At 41.2% G+C, this 23,708-nt stretch overlaps 3 protein-coding genes across 7 annotated transcripts; 2 read left to right on the forward strand and 1 right to left on the reverse strand.

Moving 5' to 3' along the window:
• The first annotated feature begins 10,119 nt into the window (after positions 1–10,119).
• On the forward strand, positions 10,120–14,394 carry fgf8b (fibroblast growth factor 8b). 4 transcript variants are annotated; one of them, XM_040187698.2, is made up of 5 exons: positions 10,120–10,863; positions 10,954–10,990; positions 11,594–11,774; positions 13,199–13,305; positions 13,540–14,394. In XM_040187698.2, the coding sequence occupies exons 1-5, from the start codon at positions 10,805–10,807 to the stop codon at positions 13,834–13,836; spliced, it is 681 nt and encodes a 226-aa protein (XP_040043632.2). In that variant the 5' UTR covers positions 10,120–10,804; the 3' UTR covers positions 13,837–14,394. The 4 variants fall into 4 exon arrangements, with proteins under 4 accessions (XP_040043632.2, XP_077965027.1, XP_040043634.2 ...); XM_078108901.1 differs by having other exon boundaries at positions 10,190–10,851; positions 13,543–14,394; XM_040187700.2 differs by having other exon boundaries at positions 10,197–10,851.
• A 1,738-nt stretch (positions 14,395–16,132) lies between these two features.
• dpcd (deleted in primary ciliary dyskinesia homolog (mouse)) lies at positions 16,133–18,324 on the reverse strand. Its single transcript, XM_040186628.2, has 7 exons — positions 18,266–18,324; positions 17,995–18,124; positions 17,529–17,609; positions 17,311–17,432; positions 17,017–17,150; positions 16,761–16,863; positions 16,133–16,388 (listed from the first exon to the last, which is right to left on the reverse strand). The coding sequence occupies exons 2-7, from the start codon at positions 18,059–18,061 to the stop codon at positions 16,299–16,301; spliced, it is 597 nt and encodes a 198-aa protein (XP_040042562.2). The 5' UTR covers positions 18,062–18,124; positions 18,266–18,324; the 3' UTR covers positions 16,133–16,298.
• Positions 18,164–23,679, forward strand: poll (polymerase (DNA directed), lambda). Of its 2 annotated transcripts, XM_040186622.2 has the most exons (9): positions 18,164–18,339; positions 19,142–19,282; positions 19,389–19,686; positions 19,872–19,980; positions 20,127–20,465; positions 21,157–21,330; positions 21,671–21,799; positions 22,427–22,595; positions 22,686–23,679. In XM_040186622.2, the coding sequence occupies exons 2-9, from the start codon at positions 19,168–19,170 to the stop codon at positions 23,045–23,047; spliced, it is 1,695 nt and encodes a 564-aa protein (XP_040042556.2). In that variant the 5' UTR covers positions 18,164–18,339; positions 19,142–19,167; the 3' UTR covers positions 23,048–23,679. The 2 variants fall into 2 exon arrangements, with proteins under 2 accessions (XP_040042556.2, XP_040042558.2); XM_040186624.2 differs by lacking the exon at positions 21,671–21,799 and having other exon boundaries at positions 18,268–18,339.
• Positions 23,680–23,708: the final 29 nt, after the last annotated feature.

A 23,708-nucleotide genomic window follows, 5' to 3' on the forward strand; every position in this document is an offset into this window, starting at 1 on the left:
AAAATGCTGCTTCAAGGAAAAAATTGGGTGTTGGAAATAAAAGCAGAGTTTTCAGTGTGTTCGTGGTGCTCTCAGGATATTCTGTCCTGAGTTTAATCCAGAACACTGCTCGAGATTTTGCCTCAAACATTCTTTTAAGATCGCCGTCATTTGCGATCTCCAGCAGTCGTTTTTCTCGCATGCTCGATGCACCTGGTTTGTTCACAAATGGGTCCCGGATCAATTTCTTTGCATTTTGTGGGTCTGTTGTGGTCGGGAACTCTTTTAAAACCACAGACAGGTGATTGTGCACCAGCTGGGAGAATGAGGCCCTCAGCCGCTCCCCAAATCCCTGCTAGAGTATTTCCTGTTTGCAAGAACTCTATAAAGTTTCTTTTTTTTTGCTAACGTTGTGATATGCTGCTGTATGACGCATCTGATTCGCGTCAATCCCAATCCCAAACAAATTTGTAATTTTGGGCTACATAAAATAAAATTCATTGAATTGAAGGTCACAAACAGAGCAGCATGCTTGAACATGTGATGAACAATCTATCTCGCCTAGTTAGAATGATATTTTTATTGCAGTTTTTAAAAAATAATATTCCATTACATGTTTGGGGTTTTGTCTGCTCAGAGATATTTAAAGTCTAAACATTGTTATTATAACCCCCATAAAAAGTAAACCAATTGTGCTTGATTGTTTAACATATTTTATTTGTGTGCTTTAGGAGCCAACAGTTTTTCTTGTGTGAAATTGGTTTTCCTGGTATTGTAGAAGTTGGAAATATAATATACCTGCTCATTTAGACAATGGACTAGTCAACTCAAGTGTCTGAAAACCTCAGCACAAAGTCCAATGCCATTGAAGTAAAATCTGGAACTGTTCAGCAGATGAAGGAGTGACTTTGTGAGTCCTCAGTGTATTTATTTCTTTTTATACCCCAATGAGCTTAAGTCGGTATTATTGGTAGTTATGGAGCAGAAAATGGTATTCCCAGAAAAATCACCCTGGGTGCTGTCACACCGCAGGAAATCTTACAAGTCATTTAATCTAGTTAGGGCTCTTAAAATGTTATTTTTCTTAAAAAGACGGTTGAAGAAAAATCTGCCTGTGGGGAGAAGTAACTTACCATAACTCCAATGCAGACAGAAAACACTTGAAAGTTGCTGAAGAACTTCCTTAAATTAATGCTTTTATTATGACGAAATCTGCTGCGTTTTACAACATTGTTCCATATTCAAGCTACACGTGGAATAGTATGTTGAACGATACATTTCACATGTTTTTAAGGACTTGCTATGATACACCTTCTATATTTCCCACACCATCCCGTATAGTTCATTTATTTTATGGATCAGGGCCAATTCTGCATCTCCATGACATCTGTCCGAGACTGTCTAGACCACAGTAATAACACATCTAAACTCCTGGAGTGACTGGCATTACTATTTGACGTAAGGTGATCTGCTGTGTGCTTCCAAGGACCGAGTGAACAAGATCACTGACAATATTCCTGTTGGACAATTTATTTGAAGGGGTTGCTAAGTTGGAATGCTCAAAAGCCTTGTACTTTTTTACATGATACTGCAGCTGTGGAAATGGAGTAATGCGTTTATGGCATTAGTATAAATCCATGGAGCTCCCCTCCGCCTTAATCCACTAAAACCTCAAATCCCCACATCTTGTCCTTTTCTTATCTCTAAAGCTATTGAATGGATTGCTTTCCTACCATGCACACCTTCTGCCAAGTTGAAGTACAGCCGGAGTCAAATAATGTCATGGATAAACTATTACGGTCCAGATGTTTTGAAAATATGTATCACAGATGTTAAATGGTGTATTCATAGATGTGTTATGAATGTGTCAAATATCTTGTAAATGTAAGCCTTTACCACACCTTTAAATTAAAAAGAACTTGAAAAAGTGTAAAAAATCTGGTTTCTCAACTATGTGTCAGGACTTTTCACAGGTTATTGGACACTTTCCCTACAAGTTTATAGAGCTGAACCCATCCAGCAATTTAACAAAGTAATGAGAGCAACACTGTGACTAGGTTGGCCAGTGAACTAACCACTTTGACTTTCGGGAACTCACAGATTTAAACATCAGCCAGACGGCCGGCCTGTCTGTTTCAATTCAATAACCCACGATATGGTCCTTGGTCACCAAACGAATCCTTACTGAAAGTTGGCTGTGAAGACTGACGCCACTCTCATGATTTATTTACCACACAAACAAAACTGCTATCAATCAAACTTAGCTATTTTCACTGTTTCCATATGAGAAGTGTTCATTTTTACCTTCCATGACATTTTTACTGAGCTGCTTCAACTTCAAGTTTGTTGCACCTAGTGATGAAATGTAAACTATTCTGCAGACAGCGAGCACCCGTCAAGTGAGAGTGATTCATCTGTGTTGAGATGCTCCGCTGGATCGGACGATCGGACGGGGGCCAGATGTGCAGTCATCAGTTGGCTCAGCGTCCCGCTAGAGATCTTCTATCATTCAGAAAGTGGATTCCAGAGATGTAAAAAAAAAACGACTTCATTAACCACAAGTGTTATTGTAATCACATATTTGAAGATACAGTACCTTCATCCTGAAAAGGTAAGTTGGACATTCCACTGCGCGTGAATGTTTGAAGTGTTTCCAGGGTCAGGCCTCAGTTGGTTGGAGGAGATAGAGGTTGTGAGCAGCCCATGAATCCTGCAGTCTCTGCAGGATTCATGGGCTGGTAAAATAATTAAGCTGGCCTTTGAAGGGGACTAAACAAACACAACAGCACTCAACACCAGCCTTGTCCACTCTGCACTCTCTTTTTTCGTACTTTCATTCTCTGCTTTCTCACTCTGTCACCTCCCTCAGTTTGCGCCCCTTGTGTTAACCAGCCACCCACCACTCATATTTGTCAACCCTTCATCATCCTTTTTTTTTTCTTTTTCGTTGGTCTCTGTGCAGATTCTCCCGCAGAGGATGGGTGAGGAGTGGGAGGGAGGGAGGGAGGGAGGGAGGCAGACGGGGGAAAGGGCCAGGTGATTCACCGGTCAGTTTTTAACATCTTCTGTAGTTGGCCCTAAACTGAGAGGGGAAACGGGGCTGCTGGAGTACTTAACGAGTAATCCAGCGTTATGATGCTATCAAAGGCCCCTCTATTAAGTGGCCTTTAAAACACTTGACAATAAGAAAATGGAAAAACGTGTGATACGATTCTTCCTGGTTGGCCTATTTTAGGTTCTGTAGATGTTGTTTAAATGTGACAGAATGCCCCAGTTGTCAGAGAGCATTTTCCTTTTTTTTTTCTACTGATATTTTGGGAAAGAAAAGTTATCAACACATGATACTGTCATATATTTAAGAAGCATAAGATGATGATAATAGATTTTTAAGATATGGCATGTTGTCTCATGAAAACTACTACTGAGTCGTGTATTTTGTACATGCATGCACTTTTTGTTTTTCAGGATTGAAACACTGAATTGAATTCAAAATGAGATAAAACCTTAACGCAGTTAGCTAGCGGTGTCCCCGTGGCTCCAGTCTAAACAAAGCTAACCGTGGGACGGAAGTCAGGAAGCCGAGTCCACACCTTTGTGTTAACCGCCAAAATGTGTTGTGCACGTAAGGAAATCACACATGGCTCACACATGATATTAATTAGAATATATGTCCATCAGTGTTGGGACCACAAAAGCCACACATGGCACTTGTTAGCTAGGAGGGTTAGCACACCAAGGAAAGTCAATTCCACCAAATTGAGCATCTGGGTACTTGACTACTCTCATTCCCACACGCCCTCCCTGCCCAGGGATATACATCCTAAACTTGAGATTGCCATAAGTGCACACTTATAGCAATCTAAAGCAATTACAAAGCCGAGTCACCACCCTGATACGTCCTAGAAAGCTTGAGACTGTCCAATACAAACAAATCAACGAACAAAGACAGCGCACAGTGTGGTAACAATAGGATTAGAAAGCCTAAAACTGAGCACTTAAAAAACAGAGTTTTTTCAGCAGTACCCATGGGGGTGGTGTGGATTGTCACCAATTGCTCTTTTTTATTATATCCCACCACTTGAAGGAGTGTAAGGACGAATTTTGAAACCAGGACGGTGATCTCATCACAGAGTGGACTGATGGTGATGATGCATGAGGGACATTACGTTCAGCTCCAAAACTCCAGCTCCTCTTTCTTATTCTTCAGAAGCTGAGGCTGAAAATGCTGAAGATGGGAAATTTGTTAATCAGTCTGTGTTTCGTGCTGCTGTTAATGGGCACATTAATGCCCTCATTCTCTATTGTATGATAACAGCTGCACAAATATAGTAGGTTCTGTATCGGAAATCTTAAATAGATTTATTGAGAAATGAATTAATACTGTAGATAATGTATTCAGTAATGTAGATAGATGCTAAAGATTTTTAAAGCTGCAAGGTATTTGTCAATATTGCAGCAGGGAAAAATAAAACTGTAATCTCTGTATTAACAACAAACTTTACTAACTAACAACTAAATTTATTATATTTAAATGTTTAATGTGCTATAAGCTAAAGGTTCTACCATTTTATTTCAAGGGAGAAATGCAGACAACTTGTAATGGATTCTCTTTTTTAACACAAATGTGTTTTCTGACATGTCTACTACAGTAATGCGGTATGATATTGATCAATATAAACTATATATACTGTATATTTGGCATATATTACATCATAGACGGATCCACAGTCATTCAAAACATTTTAGTAGGACATGAAAAAGTAAATATTTCATCATGAAATGAATCAATAAAAAAGTTGCAGAGGGTTTGATTTCCAGAACTTAATTTGTCAGCTGGGTTCGGCCCAGCTCCTCACCTTATTTCAGTCCAGAGTTTACCTTCATTGATGGGCACAACTTCTTTCTGTATCTCAATACGCTGTTTAAGCAATTTGGCCATTTACTAGTGAGAATCCGCATGTTAAATCTGTTTAAACTGGGGTTAAACCGAGATTTAAATTTAAACCAAGTTGTTTCAGATTTGATGGATGCAAGTTGTAACTACAAGATGCACTCTAAAGAGAGATAAACAAAATGAGAGCATTAAGAGAGAAAGAGAGAAGGATAAAAAAGTAAGAGAGAGGCATGGGTTTGCTCCCCAGAGGACCGTTGAATTTCCCTTCTTTCTTCTCTACGTTTTTCATGGTCCTCTCACTCCCAGGTCTACGCAGCTGTTTCAGGTCCGGGGGCTTCTTTCTCCAGAGCCCAGATGAAAGAGCCACCCTAAGCAGCCCTGCAGGTAGGTCTGTTAAAGTCATTGCTCTGGCTGTCCACTGCACAACACATGAACAAAAAAGGCACAAGGAAAAGAGGAGGGGGGGGGGGGGGGGGGTGGAAGAAGGAAAAAGAGAATGATTTGAAAAGAGGGGTGAAGAGAAATTCAAAGAAGTGGTGAGGAACAGAGGACACGGATGACAGACGAGGAGAAAAGATGAAGATGAAAAGATGCAGGAGAGGGGGGGGGGGGGGTAGAGAAGGCGGGGAGGATACCTTCCTTCAGCCACGCTAGTTATCTTCCTCCTCCTCCTCCTCCTTCTCTTCTGCACCCCCTGATACCAGGAATGATGTCTGCTTTTATTGACTTTGTTAAACCATTTTCAATGCTACTTCCTATGTGTTTACAAGACAGTAAATCACGCTCCACTCGGGGTGGGGGGGGTGCGTGGGGGGTTATGGGGTGAAATACGGGGGGAAACATTCAAGTCTCTGGGAAGGAAGATCACTTTCAAGGAGCCAACGACAACTTTGCAGCTTTCTACCTCAGTGCCAGCGCGCCACGCCGCACACACACACACACTGGATTTGACGGGGACGCCACCGGGGGCCCCTTTGTCTTCACCGCTTTTAATTTCGTCGGTTCTTACAAGAACGTGGGAGTTTCTTTAGACTCACTGACGAGGAAATTGGTGATGAGATTCTTGAAAACAACTATGACTATATGACAAATGGCAAAACAGAGCTGCTCCACTCAACAGTTGTTAAAATCTTCAACGGAGAGCTTTATTTAACACCACCAGGAACACCGCGCAAAGTCATTACGCAAACACATTTGGGTTAGGGCAAAATTGGGTCCCCTTAATCACTTCTACACACCGGGGTCATTCCCAGACAGTCGTTTCATCCAGTTAAAGAGCCATTCAAGCTCTCCGCTGTGCACAGTTACACGAGTAAGTACTTCAAACGTCATTCAGTGGCCAGAACTTTGACTCGCTTTTCCAAATTTTCTCACCATAACAATTTTCTCAGGCTCTGGAAACCGCCACCTACACGTACTCGTGCACACCAGATCCGCTCCACTCTGTGAACGAGCATGAAGATAGACGCTAGACAACCATTCCTGACATCCCTCAGTTTACTAAGTGGGTACTTCCTAGAAAGTGCATTTGTAGGTGCGTCACGTATTGTAATTCTGATTCATTGAGTGAGGAAATTGTTTTCATTGCAAAAACACAGCAAAAGTTTTCGTTTGCTAATGGTCTGCACACACAAGTCATTAATACCAGGTTGCGTTTCCAATGTTTCAATAAGGCTGCAGCTGAATTGAATAAGTCAGACTTAAGTTGTTATACGTCTTTAGTGAACCAAGTCTGCAGTTGCAAACGTGTTTATTACACATATTCCTCTAAATCAAAAAAGATACGTAATTAAAGAATTCTGCTTCAGATGCATGCCGTTGGTCCTCCATGGCATCCAGGAAACGCACCAGGAACAAACGGTCAGCACTCTCGGCCCAGTTTAGGGCGAGTGTGGTGAAGCGGTTACGTTAAACGGTTACCGGCACATTACGTGGTTCACGTTGTTGCAACAAAGCAGCAGTGCATAATTACAACAAGTGATCAAAGAGGGGTTTTTTTTTTCTTCTTCTCAAAAGTCTCTGAGGTTTAGCCGGCGATCTCCATCGCCACCAGATGACTCTGGGAACCACAGCATCCCACATCTTCTTTCCACACTAACTCTCTCTCATATTCTGTCCGTCTTCCTCACTGGCTCAGATTTTTTTTCCCTCGTCTTCTATGGTGTCTACCTTTCCACTGGCGCTGCCTTACGCAAGAGTGTGTATTTTTATGTCTCGCATTAGCTAGGAGGAATAATACCTCTCACTGAATGGCAGTCTGCTCTGGGGCCTTTTCAGACATTCAGTCACTCTTCTTTTAAGAATAAAGAATGTGTGTCTTTCCCAAAACGTTTCTCTTTTCACAACGATTGCTGTTTTTGTGCTTCATTCGCTGATACCAGGGCTTTGTATGAGTTAGCAAACTTTGATCCAAATGTGAAAAGCAGCTTTGGGAGACTAAGAGAGAAGACAAAGGGAGTCGGGATCTGAGGCAAAACTTGGACCTGCGTCAACTCTTCTCCAACTCATTAGGAGGCCAGAAACGCTGGTCACTAGAGAATCTCAGGAGTGAGGCAGCAGCCAGTTAGGTATGTCGAGAAAAAAACACAGAACAAAAAATGATAGCTTTTGAACATGTTTCAGAGGAACCTTTCATGTACAGTCTGTGGAATTGTAGCCAAACCTGTCTGACAGGTCCTCTCAACCAAATGCCGTTCAAGTTTGCAGAGATGGAATTGTTTCTAAATTGTAAATGGCTGTTGTAGAATGTAGTGGAATCAGAGAGAAATATCAAATGCACAGTGCACGACCAAATGTTCCCGGTCGAAGTATTCGAGATTAACCACCTAAGATGTTGTGTGCAATGAAAGGAATAGTTTAACATTTTGGGAAATTAACTCATTTGCTCAGATGAAAGGAGTCCAGTGTCTGCAGGCTGATATGGGGCCGTTAGCTTAGCTTAGCATGAAGGCTGGAAGCAGCTAGTCCGACTGTCTAAAGGTAGGAAAGAAATACCTACCTAAAGCTCTCTGATTATCACGCTATAACTTGTTTCTTTAATCCACAGGTTGTGGTTTCACTCTGGGTTATAACTATTTCTTGGCCGGGTGTCGTGAGTTCCTGGAGTCACTGCCAGGTTGCCTAGCAACGAGTGTAGACTTACACTGTGAGTGGAATCAATCTTCTCCTCTAACTTTCAGCAAATTTGTAATAATTCCTTTAGGAGAAGAGGTGAGGTAAGAATCAGCAAAGATGATTGCTGATTTCATCTGTTAGAAACACTTAGAAGCTTTTGAAGAAGAATAAAACACAGACTTAAAAGAATGATATATTATCTGCAGGCATACTTTGTCAAAAACTGAAAAAACCTTGTGTAGATATTTTATTATTTAACATAATAACCATAATACCATAAACATCTAAGGTATGTTGTTTAAGATATTAAAATTATTTTTAAAGAATTTAATTTAAAATGTAGAAAGTGAATAACTTTGCCACCAATGAAGACTTCTGTCATTGTCGGGTCTCGGCTGACCGAAGGCAAGGACAAGACCACGCAAGCATGCAAGTAGAGAGAATAAGACCTGTAATGAAATATGACATTCAGCTGCTTTTTGACAAAGGTGGTTGTTGACATATTGAGCAGTTTAGTGGATTGAAACTACCCATTTATCTGAATAGTTTGAATGAATCCTGTCACTGACATTTGCTTCGGAGAATAAAAAGGAAAAATAAATTAGAGTTATAGACTTTTACAATGTTACAACCGTACAAAAACCCACCATCTTTTCCAGGTTTCCTCGTCCTAATCAGATTTCCTTTAAATTACTTGTGACTGTACTTAATGTGCCTTCAGACAGTCAAACAATCACTTTTGATGAGTCATTGTGTGATCTTCATAAAACTCAATCTCTTTAATTATATTGCATGTGGATTTCAGATTTAAGATGTGCTTCATTGCTTCACAGGGGTCAAAATATGAAAGAACAAAGAGCTGAATTGTTCCAGCTGGTGAAATCACTTGTTACAATGTCCCACTGGAACTAATAAGGCAGGTCCATTTTCACCCCTTAAATCCGCTGCATTGGCTGAAATGACTGATTTACGGCTAAGACATTGACCAAATTCACATGATTATACATTTGGTATGGCCTGCTCTATACAGCTGTGCCGTGCAAAGGTTTCCCATAGTGTTCTTACAACATGGGACTGCATTTGTGAACATTCACAGGTAAGAGTCAAAGATGGTTTTGGGCGGATGCGAGTGTTTTTGTGTTCAGCTTTGTCTCACAGTTAGTGAATGCAGGTTCTAATGGGGCTCAACGTAACATTTGTTCTCCGTTTCAATTCAGAATCACAAAAGTTACAATTAGTGCAAATGTATTCGACAGTTATTCTGTCTCCAAGTCATGGAGGACATGTGAAACCAACATGCAGGTGGAGTAACATGTTCCATTTTAAAGAGATCAAGCAACACTTTGACTTAAGTTATGAGAGTGCATGTGTGTATAAACTTAATCTAGAGCTGCTTCAAAGTTTTCCTTGTGTTGGAATTAAAAAAAAAGCCTGCCGACGATCGATCAAGTTTAGATTACTTGAAACCGCTCACTTTATTGCCTATCAGACGAGTGTGGAAGAGTCATGTCTGCTTGCCGCTTTGTTGTCACAAAGAATAATTAGAATATAACTGTATGATGTAGTGTACGAGGCTGTGCTGCGCCTTCTGAAATAAAACCATGGTTTGTGAAAATCGTGAGCGGGAGACCATTTTTGCAAAAGGCCTTAGATGTTATGTGAAAACCATTCTGTCATGTATTCACATGGAACACATATTACTTACATGTGTAGGATGAAAAAGTACATCACAGCCCATCCTGAGGGACCACCAAACAACCTCTAACCTGCAGTCAGGGAATAAGTTAATGTAACTGTAGATTTTCTTACAAGCCGGGGAATGTTTCCATGTGGACAATTCTGCGTAGGGAAAACCTATAGTGCCCTGAGAGTTTACATGATGAAGACAACAGTAAAACAACATGTGCATGACTTATATTTACTGTGCTTTTGAATAAATGCTTAGTTAAAAAAAACACTTTGGAATACATGCTGATATTTTTAAGGATTAAACCCACAAATTAGCTCCTCTCTTTGTGACGTACAGTAATTCGTATTGTAATCCCTCATCTTGTTTAACATTCAACTCATTGATGGATTTTGTGTGGATTTGGAAGCAAATAGGTGGAGGCAACGTGTTTTATTAAGTATTTAGTTTCAAGTTGGCTCCGGCTCGAACGCTCCGCCTGCTTTCGTCGAGGATATTGACTTTCCCGCAAGTTGAAGTATTTGGGAGACAGATGCCGTGGACTGCAGGCGACCGCAAGAAACACACGTGGGGGAGGAAGGTTGACGTTGGAGTTGTACCGAGCACCCTATGGAGCGACCGCTGTGGCATCATTGCTCTGACTATTCATCAGACCAATAAAGCCGTGTCGCTCCCCGTGGGATTCAACTTACATATATATTTAATCACTCGATCATTTTCACGGCACTCATCCGATCGCTGATGCGTAAAGGTCCGTGCGTAAAACTACAAACGCTCAGCTCTGTTCTGCTCTAGAATGCCACAGAGGCTTTTCTGACTTCAAACGTGATTCAAGAGCTGCGGCACAGAGAGAGTGATTGACACGGAGAGCTTTGCTGGAGGTGATTCGGTGACAGCGACACGGGACCTTCGGTTTGGATTGGCACCGGCGGCGTTAAATCACCTGGACTTTTTACTGTTTCGGTCGAGTGGATCCTGTATCTGCGTGGGACACTGACACTGCGGGATCTCTTAATTGTCACGGTCATCACTGTCTACATGTCGCAAGAAGGGGATGAAAGTGAGCTGAGATTCCCACCAGGAGGAACTTTATTTCCGAAAGCTTCGAGCACCGCATCAGTGGAGTATTCATGAAGCAATATTTGAACTATTACAAGATGAGGCTGAGAACATCGAGGTTAGGCTATTTGTAAGTAAAGAGGTGACAAGATTAAATAGTGGAATGTATATCGTTGAAATTCAGTAACCGATTAATTGTTTTTCTCTTCTTTCTCCCAAGGTTACTTCAATTCACGGCGCTTTGCTTTTACGCACAGGTAACTCATATTGCCGATCCAATTTAAAAAAGATCATTGTTGCGTAAAGTTTTATAATTAAGAAGGTACAACCGAATAAGCAGACGCCGGCTTACAGTTGAGCGTCTCTACATCTGCAATGGGCTGCAATAACAATGACAACATTTTATTATGAGTGCTATGGCAATTGGCAACAATTCAAACATCTTGAAAAGAGGTAAGCTCCAGCTTATAAGTAATTGTTAAAACACATGTGGATGGAGAACGACTGCGCGGAGAGAAAAAAAAGAAGTCAAGAAGGGGTGAAAGATCATCGGTGGTAAAAAAAAAAAAAAAAAAAAACCTTTGAGGGAGATGTCATCCCGAAGGAACATTGAAAAGCATCTTCAAACGCGTACTGTAGCCTTGGAACAAATAAATGATTTAATGAATTATTATTATATATATATTATATTATTTATTCAATGAACTGTGGGCCTATAGGCCTTTGACCAGCGAGCTTTCGCCTCCTCTTAGTTCACTTTTTTTGCAGGCTTCCAATGATTGTAAAGTTTAAAAAAAAAAAAAAAAAAACGGCGACATTAAAAACGAATGTAACATTTGGTGACATGTGCTTTCTTTCAGAACACAGTGCAGTCCCCTCCTAACTTCAAGCACCATGTCACCGAGCAGAGCCGCCTGTCGGACCGCATGAGCCGCAGGTTGACTCGGACCTACCAGCTGTACAGCCGCACCAGCGGGAAACACGTCCAGGTTCTGGCCAACAGGAGGGTCAACGCCAACGGGGACGACGGAGCGGTGCACGGTGAGCCGCGGAGGAAGAACAGAACGCCACTTACGATCGCCAAAAAACACTTTTTAGTGCATTTTTAAATAGCATCAGTGGAGTTTTTGATGGGTATTTTATGTATATATATATATTTTTTTTTTTAAAGAGAGAATATAGGTGTAACTAGCGTATGAATCTCTCAGGAAAACGAGGCTTGCGTATCATTTAATATTTAATTTAATTACAAATAGCAGAAAAAATGTCCAAATGGGTTGTCTTTGCAATGATTAAGAATATTAACACTAAAGCCTCAGTGCGGTGTTGATCAGTCCAGATGGGTGACAGCTAAAGGCCATCCTCCCTCTCTTACATTGCAATGCTTGTAAACCTCGGGAAAACAATGAAAAGTGAAACGTGTTCACGTCACACACACACACACACACACACACACACACACACACACACACACACATGGGCCAGTGTTGAAGCGCAGTAAAAAAAAAAAATGTTGGTTTTGGCCTCCTGCAACAACATGTTTGAGCCAGAAACCGCAGTAGCAATAAACAGTAGTGGCATCATGATGCCATCCTTTATGGCCGCATGAAGAGGATTTATTTGGTTTATTCTGTTTTTACCTTAGAAAGTCTTTGACACCTGTTACGATAGACTTCAGGGCAAAGCGGTCCGAAGCTTAAAGAGAGCAGAAATCCTGTCACCGAAGCATTTTGGTGTGTGCAGCCATCTTTCCACCGCAGCCACCACCACCATCCATCCCTTCCTCCGTGCCCGCTGCCTGCTCTTTTGGAAATGTATTTTATGAGGAATTTTCATTGCTTTACAATTCAATGTATGACTCAATTTATAAGGAGCGCTGAAGTCAGCATCTTCACTTAATACCTTTTTCCTCTCCTTGCCTCTCCTGTGTGCTCTTTTGTCTTTTTAATTTCTCGGCCTACACACACACACACACACACACACACACACACACACACACACACACACACGCACACATCATGGACACATTGGCTACACATCCTAAGTGGGTGTCACTTTTGAAAGCGGCCCAAATCTGACCGCTGCTCTGTGCTTGTAGCTGGTTCCCTGGCCGCAGTATTCTCACTCGGCCTTATTCCTGGTTCGAGCTGCATCACAGAACACCATTTAAAGACATTCAACAACAATCGGGCCGTACAAAATCACTATCATTTGGTGCTATTTTGGAAGGCTCGCTCCCTTTGTTAAAGGCGTCTTCTGGACCACAAAAGGGTTAAGAGGCGATTTATACGTCATCTTCATGATACTGGTGCAAAAATGATCAGTGACACGATGTAATTCATTACGCCCTGTGACAAACATCAGGAATGTATTTGACTCACAAACTGAAAAATAATAATCTGCCTTCGTGCAACCTTGTCAGAACTGTGTCATCTCATTGCGTGCGATCCGTTTTGTGTGTGCAGCTAAACTGGAGGTGGAGACGGACTCTTTTGGAAGTCGTGTTCGCATCAAAGGCGTGAAGACGGGATACTACATATGCATGAACAAAAGGGGGAAGCTGATCGGCAAGGTAATCTGGGATTTAAAGTGGCTGCATGAGGATACAGCATCGTCTCGCACTATGTCTGTTTCTTGGAAATGTCCATTGAGGCCGGACCAAATTAGATTTCTTTAATTTCTCTTAGCAGCCTTCTCAGGGTCTCAATGGGTATTTGACTGTCTGGAAATAAAGACAAGGTTTTCTGCTCCCTGGAAATCGCCCAACATACCTCAACTCACCTCCCCCTCTCTTTCTCCTCCCCAGAAGAAAGGACGAGGCAAAGACTGCATCTTCACCGAGATCGTTCTGGAAAACAACTACACGGCGCTGCAGAACGCCAAGTACGAGGGCTGGTACATGGCTTTCACGCGCAAGGGCCATCCGAGGAAGGCCTCCAAGACCAAGCAGCACCAAAGGGAGGCCCACTTCATGAAGCGTCTACCCAGGGGGCACCTGCTGAGCGAGAGGAGACCGTTTGATGCCCTTCCTCTCCGTGTCCCTGCGCACCCTTTGAGCAAGCGGACAAAACATTCCCACCACCAGCGCTCGGGGGGCCGTTGAGCACCGAAACCACTGAGGGAAAACTGTTGACGAACCGGCACAGAAGAACCACTACAAGGGGAAACAAGTGCTCTCAGAGGAATGAACTTTTACAGTCAAGTGCCCATACACGTCTTGCCTCATTTTGTGGACTGTGTAATTCTTTGTGCTGGATTGTATGTAACCATTGATTATCTAATCTGCTAGTTATTTCCAATTCAGACAAATTGTAGGAGGATTTTTATTGGTGAAGTCTGGGTGGGTGGCAGTCACAAGTACAAAAGAGCTCAAGAATACTTATGAATGAAAACCTCCGATTGGATGTTAGCCAGCTCAGCAACAAAGAATGTTAAAATAGAAATACGTACAATGAAGCTAGACCCGGCAGCTATCTGTGGATTTTATTGTGGTTGCAGCATCGGAGACTCATTGACATGCTATCCTGCCTTTAGGAGGTCCTTCTGGAGAATTTTTAACCTGCTTTTTTTCTACATATATGAATATATTTTTACTGTAAAAATGTAAATGAATGATGGAAATATTTATTGTAGAGTGTATATTAAAACCACTAAAGAATCAGTTCACAAGCTGCAAGGCTTTTCTTGTGTGGTTGTTTTAGGACTAGCATACATCGTTGGTTACCCCCCCCCCCCCCCCCCCCCCCCTCCCAAAACTGTTGTTTTTTTTCTCTTCTCCAAGTTGGAGACCCAGATAACTGAGGGGCAATATCTGTGACAGGCTACTGAATTCAATGTGCTCAGCAAGTGAGACTTGGGCCTGAATGGCCTGAGCTATGCATTAAAAGCGATGAGGTCAGCCCACCATTTTGGCCCAAACAAAGGTTACCACCATGTAGTTGCATTTCTCACGATCGCACACCGTAACCCTCTGATCAAATGGGCCCTTTGTGAAACCTCATATAAAAGGGCATGTTATACAATAGTGGGTTCGAATAATAACACGAGGAGGGGTCAGTTATCAAAAAGAAGCCAGTCACACAGGGAGGGGTAAGGGGATGGGGGGGAGTGGGGGGGTTTGCAGAGAGGGAGTTGAAGGTTTGCAGAAAAAGCATCGGGGCCTGTGCGAAATGTGGCATCGGCTGAAAGAGGGGGAATGGCTGGGAAGAGGCATTCGTGAATGAAAGGGAGGCAGAACAGAAACCTTCTTCCCAGAAGCAGCTGAGCATGACCATCAGAGGCCAAACGACAGGGGAGGAGGAAGACCCCGAACACTCGGCTGCTCTCACAGCGCCTGACCTGGATGTCCAATTTGTTGGTTGGTGTTTTGCTGCCGCGAGAATTTGTTTTGACGGCAGCTCGAGCTTTGCACAGCAAAGTTGTAACGCATTCAACTAAATAACCAAAATTCACAATGAATGATTTGGCATCTGACCAACAGAATAGGCTAACGTCCTACTTATATATATATATATAAAAATATATTTAAGTATTGACCAAGCTCCTTTTCAAGTGTATATGGATATATGAATATCTATATCTATATATAAAATGTTTAACAAAAAGGTCCTCACTGCCATTTAGAAAACAACAGGACAGGCCGGTTTCAAAAGGTTTTTCTGTATTCTTGTTCTTTCCATCTGCAGGAAGACAAAGCATAATAGTGAGCGAGCCCTCTGGTTTTGTCTGTGCTTTTTACACTTGCTCTCTGGGGTTGGACAAGTGGTAAAAAATGCAAAGAACCATAAGGTTAAAACAAGCTATATTTAAATCGATGTATCTTTTAAATAGAAATGTTTTATTTTTTTATGTATTTGTGACTGGACAGTGCTTTTTTTAATCAACTTTTACTACTAAAAAAATAGATAAATATCTCATTTTAAAGCATTAATCTACACAAATGTTTTCTTCTGTACTTGTCATATGTACTCTAGAGAAAAAAAAGTTTTTTTTTCTGTATCTGACCTTGTTAGATAATAACATTAAGTCGGTTTTTCAAACCTGCACTACGACTGTCTGACATATTTCCAACTTGCGTGTATGTCGTTTTAGCCGGAGACCACAGAGTCAGAAGGTCCTTTTATTGTAAAGAAAAACAGTAACACTAGCTCGCTCGCTGACTAGTTTCAGTAATGGCTTTCAGGGTGGCCCGCTACATGCAAGGAACATGAGGGTATTCAGTTAACCCAAATGGGATGTGCTCGTAACAGTGACCCTGGAACCAGCAGGGATGAGGCATTGTGTGTTTTGAGTGTTTTACAGGGACATTGATGAAAGGAGGGTTGTAGGTTATGAGACCCCCATCAAAATTGCTCTCCTGTAGGTTTGGTAACAAGAAGCAAAGAGGTACACTGTTGTGATACAATTCATCATTTTAATGTAAATATGTATATTATCAAAGGGAAATTATTTGAGAAAACACACATTGATCCGTTACAAAGTTTATGAAAATGTATGAGATATTGTTCAAATGCAACATATAATCATCTTCTTGCTCCTTAAGTCCAAATTCATTCAGTTTTGCCATCAGAATCCCCATTCGCTGGTCACCTTTAGTTTCTTCAACTCCTTCAGAAGCTCCTGTTCAAGGGTTAAGATCTCCTTGGGTTTCTTGTACTGAGAGATAGGAGAGAAGAAAATAATCAGTTGAACTTTCTTCCGGTCTCTATCCTTAAGATCCCTCACAGTAACAATGTTGGAAGAGCAAGCAATTACCACGAAAAAGATACATTATTGCTATACAGAGACATACCCTGACTATAAAACAAAAAAAGAGAATGCATCCGTTTGTAATCCTCAGGATTTGCATGAAATAGTAAATGAAACTATGTCTGAGGTTATATTATCTTTGTCCCTGGATTCAACATTTTATGTTAGAAAAACATATTAAAGAAAACATTTATGATGGTTAGATCTTTATTTGAAAGGATTTGGCACCATAACATTGATGGTATAGATAAAGAAATGTTTCATTTGAGTGGAACTTACGCTGACAATTAAAGTGTTGTTGGCGTGAGTGAAGCTGAGGGCGGAGTCGTCCAACGGCAGCTGACTGCGATCTAAATCAGTAATACTGAACTTCTTATAATACCTGTGAAGACATGGAAAGGATGCCTTGCTGTTGTCATACTATTGTGTAGACAAATATAATGTAAACAGTGCCATCTGTAGGTAACAAGGATTACATGCAACAAGTGTGCAATGCCAATTAAAGGAAAACCCCAGTTTTTTCGTGCATTTTTACTTTTTGTTTGAGGTTTTTATGATGATGCATCTGTCAGATGGCTCCACAAATACACTAAAGACATCTTTGGGGTAGGGAAGGTTGCGAACTCTCCACTGAAAGCTGGTCTTTGTGTCTTTGCGCAAGAACAAAGGCTGTGGAGACAAGAAACATTTTAATCCATTTAACATACATTACATTTAATGGTGTTTTCTCTAAAGTAAATTCAAACCAACAAAGATTGCCACTAGAAAACGAAGGGGTTCAACTGAACTTGTGAAGTCATAGAAACAAAATGAATGAAAGGAAACCCACATTGAAGCAGTTCTCCCTGATCTCCGATTCTGAAGAGGTGACAGGACCTGCGAGGGGCTCCCCCACCTCTACCTGCCATTGGCCCTGAGCTCCCAGGGTACTTTTATGACGCCACTTTCGTACTGAAAAGTACAAAACAATCTAAGATCCAAAAAATTTATTCCACTGAAAATCCGAACACAAGTAGCTAAATGTGGCTGTGTGAAACTCTTACTTACCGATTAGCTCATCTGTGTTTAAATCATATTCCTCTGTCAATTCTTTTCCATCTGTGAAGAGGAAGTGGATCTTTCTTTTTCCTGGAGGTAGAATTTGAAAAAATGGAGAAAGAAAAATGGATGCTTAAATGACTTGTCTGTAAAGACACCAAAAACAGCAGCGACTCACATTGTTGGTTACCGTGTTACGTCGCTTTCAGGTAGAGACCTTTTCAAATTGTGCAATATAGTGGCAACGAGCTGCTGATACATTACTAAAGTCTTTTATCGTTTGTTTTGCCGTCTACTTATTTCAAGATGCGATGTGTAACATGCTGCAGGGCAAGTTGAGCCACCTGCTTGTTGCCTAGTGATCAATGTTAGCTGGAAAGCTAACGATAGCAGAGTGAATGAAAATGACTCACGTTAGGTGAAAATATTAAAAGACTGGCGAGTTCACAAAATACAATGCGTGTAAGCTACTTACCATCGTGTATAAAAGATGTTTTCTTTGATGATTTTAGGATATCAATCCAGCTCTTTTGAGAAGCCATGTTTCTCAAAATGTTACTGGGTAACTTCCGGAGTCCGTAACCACAGCAACCGAGGTCAATACACTAAGTAAATACAAATAATACGTTAATTAAACAGACCATGGAATATTAAAAGTTACTGCGATAATTATAATTTGAAAACAATTGTTATATGTACATTTTGGCCTATAATGTAGAAAATAAATTTAAAAAAACTAAACCCACTTGACCCGGAAATGAAACCCTTGAAACGCGTTCTGTTCTCCCGTTTCTGTGCGAATGACTCCATCTGAACAGGGGTAAGAACCAAAACATGACGGTTAAATGAGTTGTATAATTCAGATATTGGTCTGTAATAATATGTTATGTTTACTCAAGATTGAATTTGAATATTGTTTCAAAAGTTAAAGCCTCCAAAACCCTGGCTGTTGAATGCTTAGCACGTTAGCACAAGCTAAGGGAAATTAGCTTTGTTATAGCACTTTATTACTGCAACATGGATTTATTTCAAATATTGCACAATTAATTGCGGTGTCATCCAATTCACGTTACGTAGCTGCGCTATTTTGTATAAAATATTATATATTTGACTAGTTACATAAAAGTACAGACAATGCGTGTTGTTGCTTGTTGACAATGAATCCTTTAGGCACAACTGTACGATAAATGTAACATTAACAATAGCGGGTAGCTATTTGAGATAGCAGGTATAATTGCAGAAAGCACACATAACGTGATGTAAGAGGACCCCAGAATTAAGATCCTGATCCCTTGTATTTCGATTTGATGCTACTTAATACTGAAGTTTCCGCTGCACGTATTGGGCATTTTCGAATTTTCTTCTACATTCACGTGAAAGTGTAATAGGGCTAATGTCAAGTTGTAACTATTTAAAACTACGACAAAGAACTAAAATAAAAAATAATAATAATAGGCCAAACAAATCTTTTTTAAGAGATTCAATACAAACATACTCAAACATTGTTCGAATGACCACATTTTAGTGCAAAATGAATAGTACACAGCTTTTGCTCCAGTTTTGTTTGTATTTTTTTTTTTTTAACAAGTTGTACATAACGCAATTCTTCTGCTGTGCCACAGGCCGCTGGCTCCCCGCTTCAGGAAAGATGGAGCAGCGTCACGGCATAATGAAAGCCTTTCCTAAAGTCAAACGAGCCAGAGTGTCACAGAGAAAGGATGAACCCCCAGTAAAGAAAAAAACAGAAGAATTTGATATCACAGGTTGCTGCTGCATGTGTGCGTGCGTACGTGCGTGTTTGTGCGTGGGTGAGAAGACTTGATAATGCAACATATTTGCTTTTTGTAACCCGTTCTTCTTCTGTCCCAGGAAAGACTTTTGATGGCATCACAGTGCACATCCTCCCTGCTGGAATAGGAAATGCCAGATGCCAGATCTTTCAAAGACAAATCCAGCAGAATGGAGGACAGACCGAGAGTTCACTGTGTCCCAGTGTCACTCATGTCGTTGTTGATGACAACATGGACGGGGACAGGGCGCTGCGCCTACTAAAAGTGGATTGTATGCCCCCTAGAGTCCAACTACTGAAATGCATGTGGTTGAGCTTGTGCATCAGTGGAAAACAACTACTGGCTGTTGACGCCTACAGCCTTCTTTTACCCAAGAGGTTAATGACCTAATAGCACTGTTTCAGAATGCTAACTTGTATATGTCTCTTGTGATGATGATGATGACTTTTAACTTGAGTAGCACATTTACCAATTCAAATTGTTATTGCAGTAAGCAAATGTATCCTGGAAAATTTAAGAAGTCATCGTTTTTTTAACATCTTTTCATGTTCTTCCTACATAGAGAATCTGAATCACGGAATGAAGAAGATCATCTGAATGTCGAACCAGCTGATGAAACTATTGCAGAGGCAGCGTTGGATCCGAACAAGCAAGAGAAGACCGCAGACGTGGTAGGTTTCCAAATCCTGTGTACCGGTTTTGCACTCTTTGTCAGTAATAACTTTCTACAATAGAGGGGGGGGGGGCTTGAACTTGCACAACACATGCAAACAACCATCAGTATTTCTCAAAGTTTAACATTACATTTTACCCTCAGACAGTTCTGGACACTAAAGAGGAAGTGCGAGGAGAAGAAGACGGCGTCTCACAAAGTGACCTGCATGCTCTCATCACTGGCCAGCAGCCCAAAGAGGAGACTCCCGGCCTCAGCCAAGACCCCAGTCCAGACGGTGCTGCTCAAGGGGTGGTCTCAGGAAAGTGGGTCTGTGCCCAGTCCTCTCAATCCAAAAAAAATAACTTCAACAAACACATCACAGACAAACTAGAAGTGCTGGCCAAGGCGTACACACACCAGGGGGACAGGTGGCGGGCGCTGGGTTACTCCAAGGCTGTCAACGCGCTGAAGAGTTACCACAAGCCTATTACATCATATCAGGTAACGCAACGTAGAGCGCTTGTGTCATATATCATATATCGTGTTGTTTATAGTGTCAGTAATGTGTACAGTTGTTGAATCTACACTACTTCGCGAGTCCTTTTTTTTTATATGACGGATTGCCTTTTGAACTTGATGCAGTGATTAGTTTGCGTGTGTTCCTTTTTAAAATCAGAACTTGAGTAACAGCCTTTTGGAATGCCTGGGGTTACAGGCTGTTACATAAGGGAGCACTAGATTATTTGTGTGCAAAAGGTGAAACAAAACGTAGCTAGCGACAGCTAGCGGAGGTTAGTAACCGTGACATTTATTGGCCATCGAGTTACCAGAGAATAAACCAACAAAAATAATAATAAACATAAAAATAATAAACAAACCCCCCTCCTGTAACTAGAAAATAAGAGATCAGCTCACCCATTGAGATGAATAGAAACAATACTGAACTCCCTGCCTAGCCACCAAACAGAAGAAAACAAGGATCTTAAAACAAAACCTCCCCAGTATTTAGCTCTGCTGCATGAGGGCAAACTTCACAAAAAGCAAACAAAAAAGTCACTTCTTGCTGATGCTCTGAAGAGTTGCAGGTTTTCTTATCAAACACTGAAGAGAGGCGCCGGGCCTTAAACACACACAAAGACACTCGCATGCTGAATTCCGTCAGGAGACGTAACCTCTTGTTTTACGTTTTTAGGAGGCTTGCCAGATCCCAGGAATCGGTAAACGCATGGCCGACAAAATTGACGAGATCACGGAGAGCGGCCATCTGCGGAAGCTCGACCACCTTGGTGATGCCATGCCAGTATTGGAGCTTTTTACTAACATCTGGGGTGCAGGAACTAAAACTGCACAGCTGTGGTATCAACAGGTAAGGCGCGCAAACACACTAGCATGTACAATCTAAATAGCACCGGCGTTCTTGAATTTCATGTGACTTCAAGCTTTCACTTCAACAAGATAATCCGATAATGTAAAAGAAGAACAGTCCAGATAACAACAGTCCGCATTAGAGTCTGACTAATAAATTGGCCATGCCGATATTGGTCCAATGTTATCTTATTGGGAGCGTTTTGATTGAGTTGTCCCTAAAAGCTGTGGGCTATAAAGTTTTATCTGAATTGAGATGAATTTAATTAATGATTCAAGGTCTAATATACAACATACGGTTTTCACGCAAGATATTTTAACAAGATGTGTTTGTCTTTTAGGGCTTTCGCACTTTAGAGGACATCCGCACAAAAGCTCACCTGAGTAACACTCAGAAAATAGGACTCAAGCACTACGATGACTTTTTAGACCGCATGCCCAGAGAAGAAGCAGCAGCCATAGAGAAAGTGGTAATGCATCTTCATTTGTCGTAATATCTACAGGTATCATTCTGTGATGATAACTGAAATATGTTTGCTTCTTGATTGATACGTTTATCTTAGCACATAGAGGTAAGATACATCTGAAAGAGATTCTCCCGTTTAACCCTTAGTCAGCAGAAAGCTTGAAGAAGGAAACATTGTGGGTCCGCTTTCCCTGAGTGCTTGATAATAGTAAAACCAGACTGTGTTCTTACAAAGTGGAACATCCCGGAGGGGAAAATCAACTCTTAGAAGTAGCTGCATCTTGTTCGACAGATACCTGCTCACTCCAGAGTGCACAGCGCCAGTTGTCAAATTGTATTACCGTTTTTTTTTTTTTTTTCCTTCAAAGCTGCCAGATAGAAAGCGCTGACTGAGATATATGACTAAAGCATGTGTACTCCCTCGGGCTTGTCAAAGTAATAAGCGAATAGCACGCCTAACTGGCAGTGCTGAAAACAGGTAAACAGCTCACTTGTTTTGACAGGAGCAGCGCAAAGACAAAGAAAGCATACGTACACAGCGCACTGCTTTTCTATTATTTGGAATCCAACGATCTAAACAAATCTTAATCACTCTAGGATAGATGATGGTCTGTATTTTGTATATACCCAGCTGAAGGATGCCACCCAGGCCATAGATCCAGGCCTCATGGCGATGGCGTGTGGCTCCTATCGTCGGGGAAAGGCCACATGTGGAGATGTTGACATACTGATATCTCATCCTGATGGCAAGTCCCACAAGGGGGTTTTCAGCAAAGTTTTACAGAGCCTCCATGAGAGCGGTAAGCTCCATCTTCTTTAGTATGTCTTATTCTAATCTTCGGTCTTCCTAAAGAGAAACCTAATAAAACTAAAGCGGTTTCTTTTTTAAGGGTTTTTGAAAGACGACCTGGTGAGCCACGAGGAAAATGGTGAGCAGAAGAAATACATGGGTGTGTGCCGTTTGCCAGGACCCGGCCAACGCCACCGGAGGCTGGACATCATCGTAGTGCCCTACAAAGAGTTTGCCTGTGCTCGCATGTATTTCACCGGATCGGCACACTTTAACCGCTCAATGAGAGCCCTCGCAAAGACAAAGCAAATGAGCTTATCGGAGCACTCGTTGAACAAAGATGTGGTGCGTCGGGGTAACTTGAAGGTGTACGGCGGCACTCCATTTGCTACACCGACAGAGGAGGACGTTTTTAGCCTCTTGGGGATACCGTACAGGCAGCCTCATGAAAGGGACTGGTGAGCGCTTGCCGCAATATTATGTCGGGTTTTATCCATGAAGGATGACAATGCAAGGCTCAATTATGTGCAAACAGATGATTTTACACATCTACAGATTACGAAGGAGCCCTGTTTTACTTGAGTGCTAATTTTATTCTACACATTTAAAGAGTTGGGTTTACTGAAATGCTTATTTGAAAAACTTATTTGATGTCTTATATTGACTTTTAAGTGGTATGTGTCAAGGTTTTAAGATGTCCACCTCTAAAACTCCACACTGAATCAATACAATGAACTATATTTTACTTTGAGATCCAGAGAATCTTTTACCAAAATTGTTATTTAGTTGGGAAAACGTCTTCAGGCTCAGGTAGCTGGATTTGAATACAGTGTTGGAACATTGGTGAAATTTAGATTGTTGAATAACAATGTTAACATTAAAACTTTGATTATGAAAGCTGGAAGCAAAGGTTTCCGGCAAGTATCTAAAAAATTGTATAAACACAAAATATATGCATGATCAGACTTAAAAATAGGTATGTGATATTGCAATTGAGTGCAGTGGGCCTTTTTAAAGACATTTAATATAGACAATGCCTGAAGCTGTATAAAAATTAGTAATGGTAATAAAACATATAAAAGGGTTATATCGTATATATTCCTGTTTTTTTGTCTTCATTTCT

Source organism: Gasterosteus aculeatus, chromosome 9 (assembly GCF_964276395.1).
Source record: "Gasterosteus aculeatus chromosome 9, fGasAcu3.hap1.1, whole genome shotgun sequence".
Lineage (NCBI taxonomy): Eukaryota > Metazoa > Chordata > Actinopteri > Perciformes > Gasterosteidae > Gasterosteus > Gasterosteus aculeatus.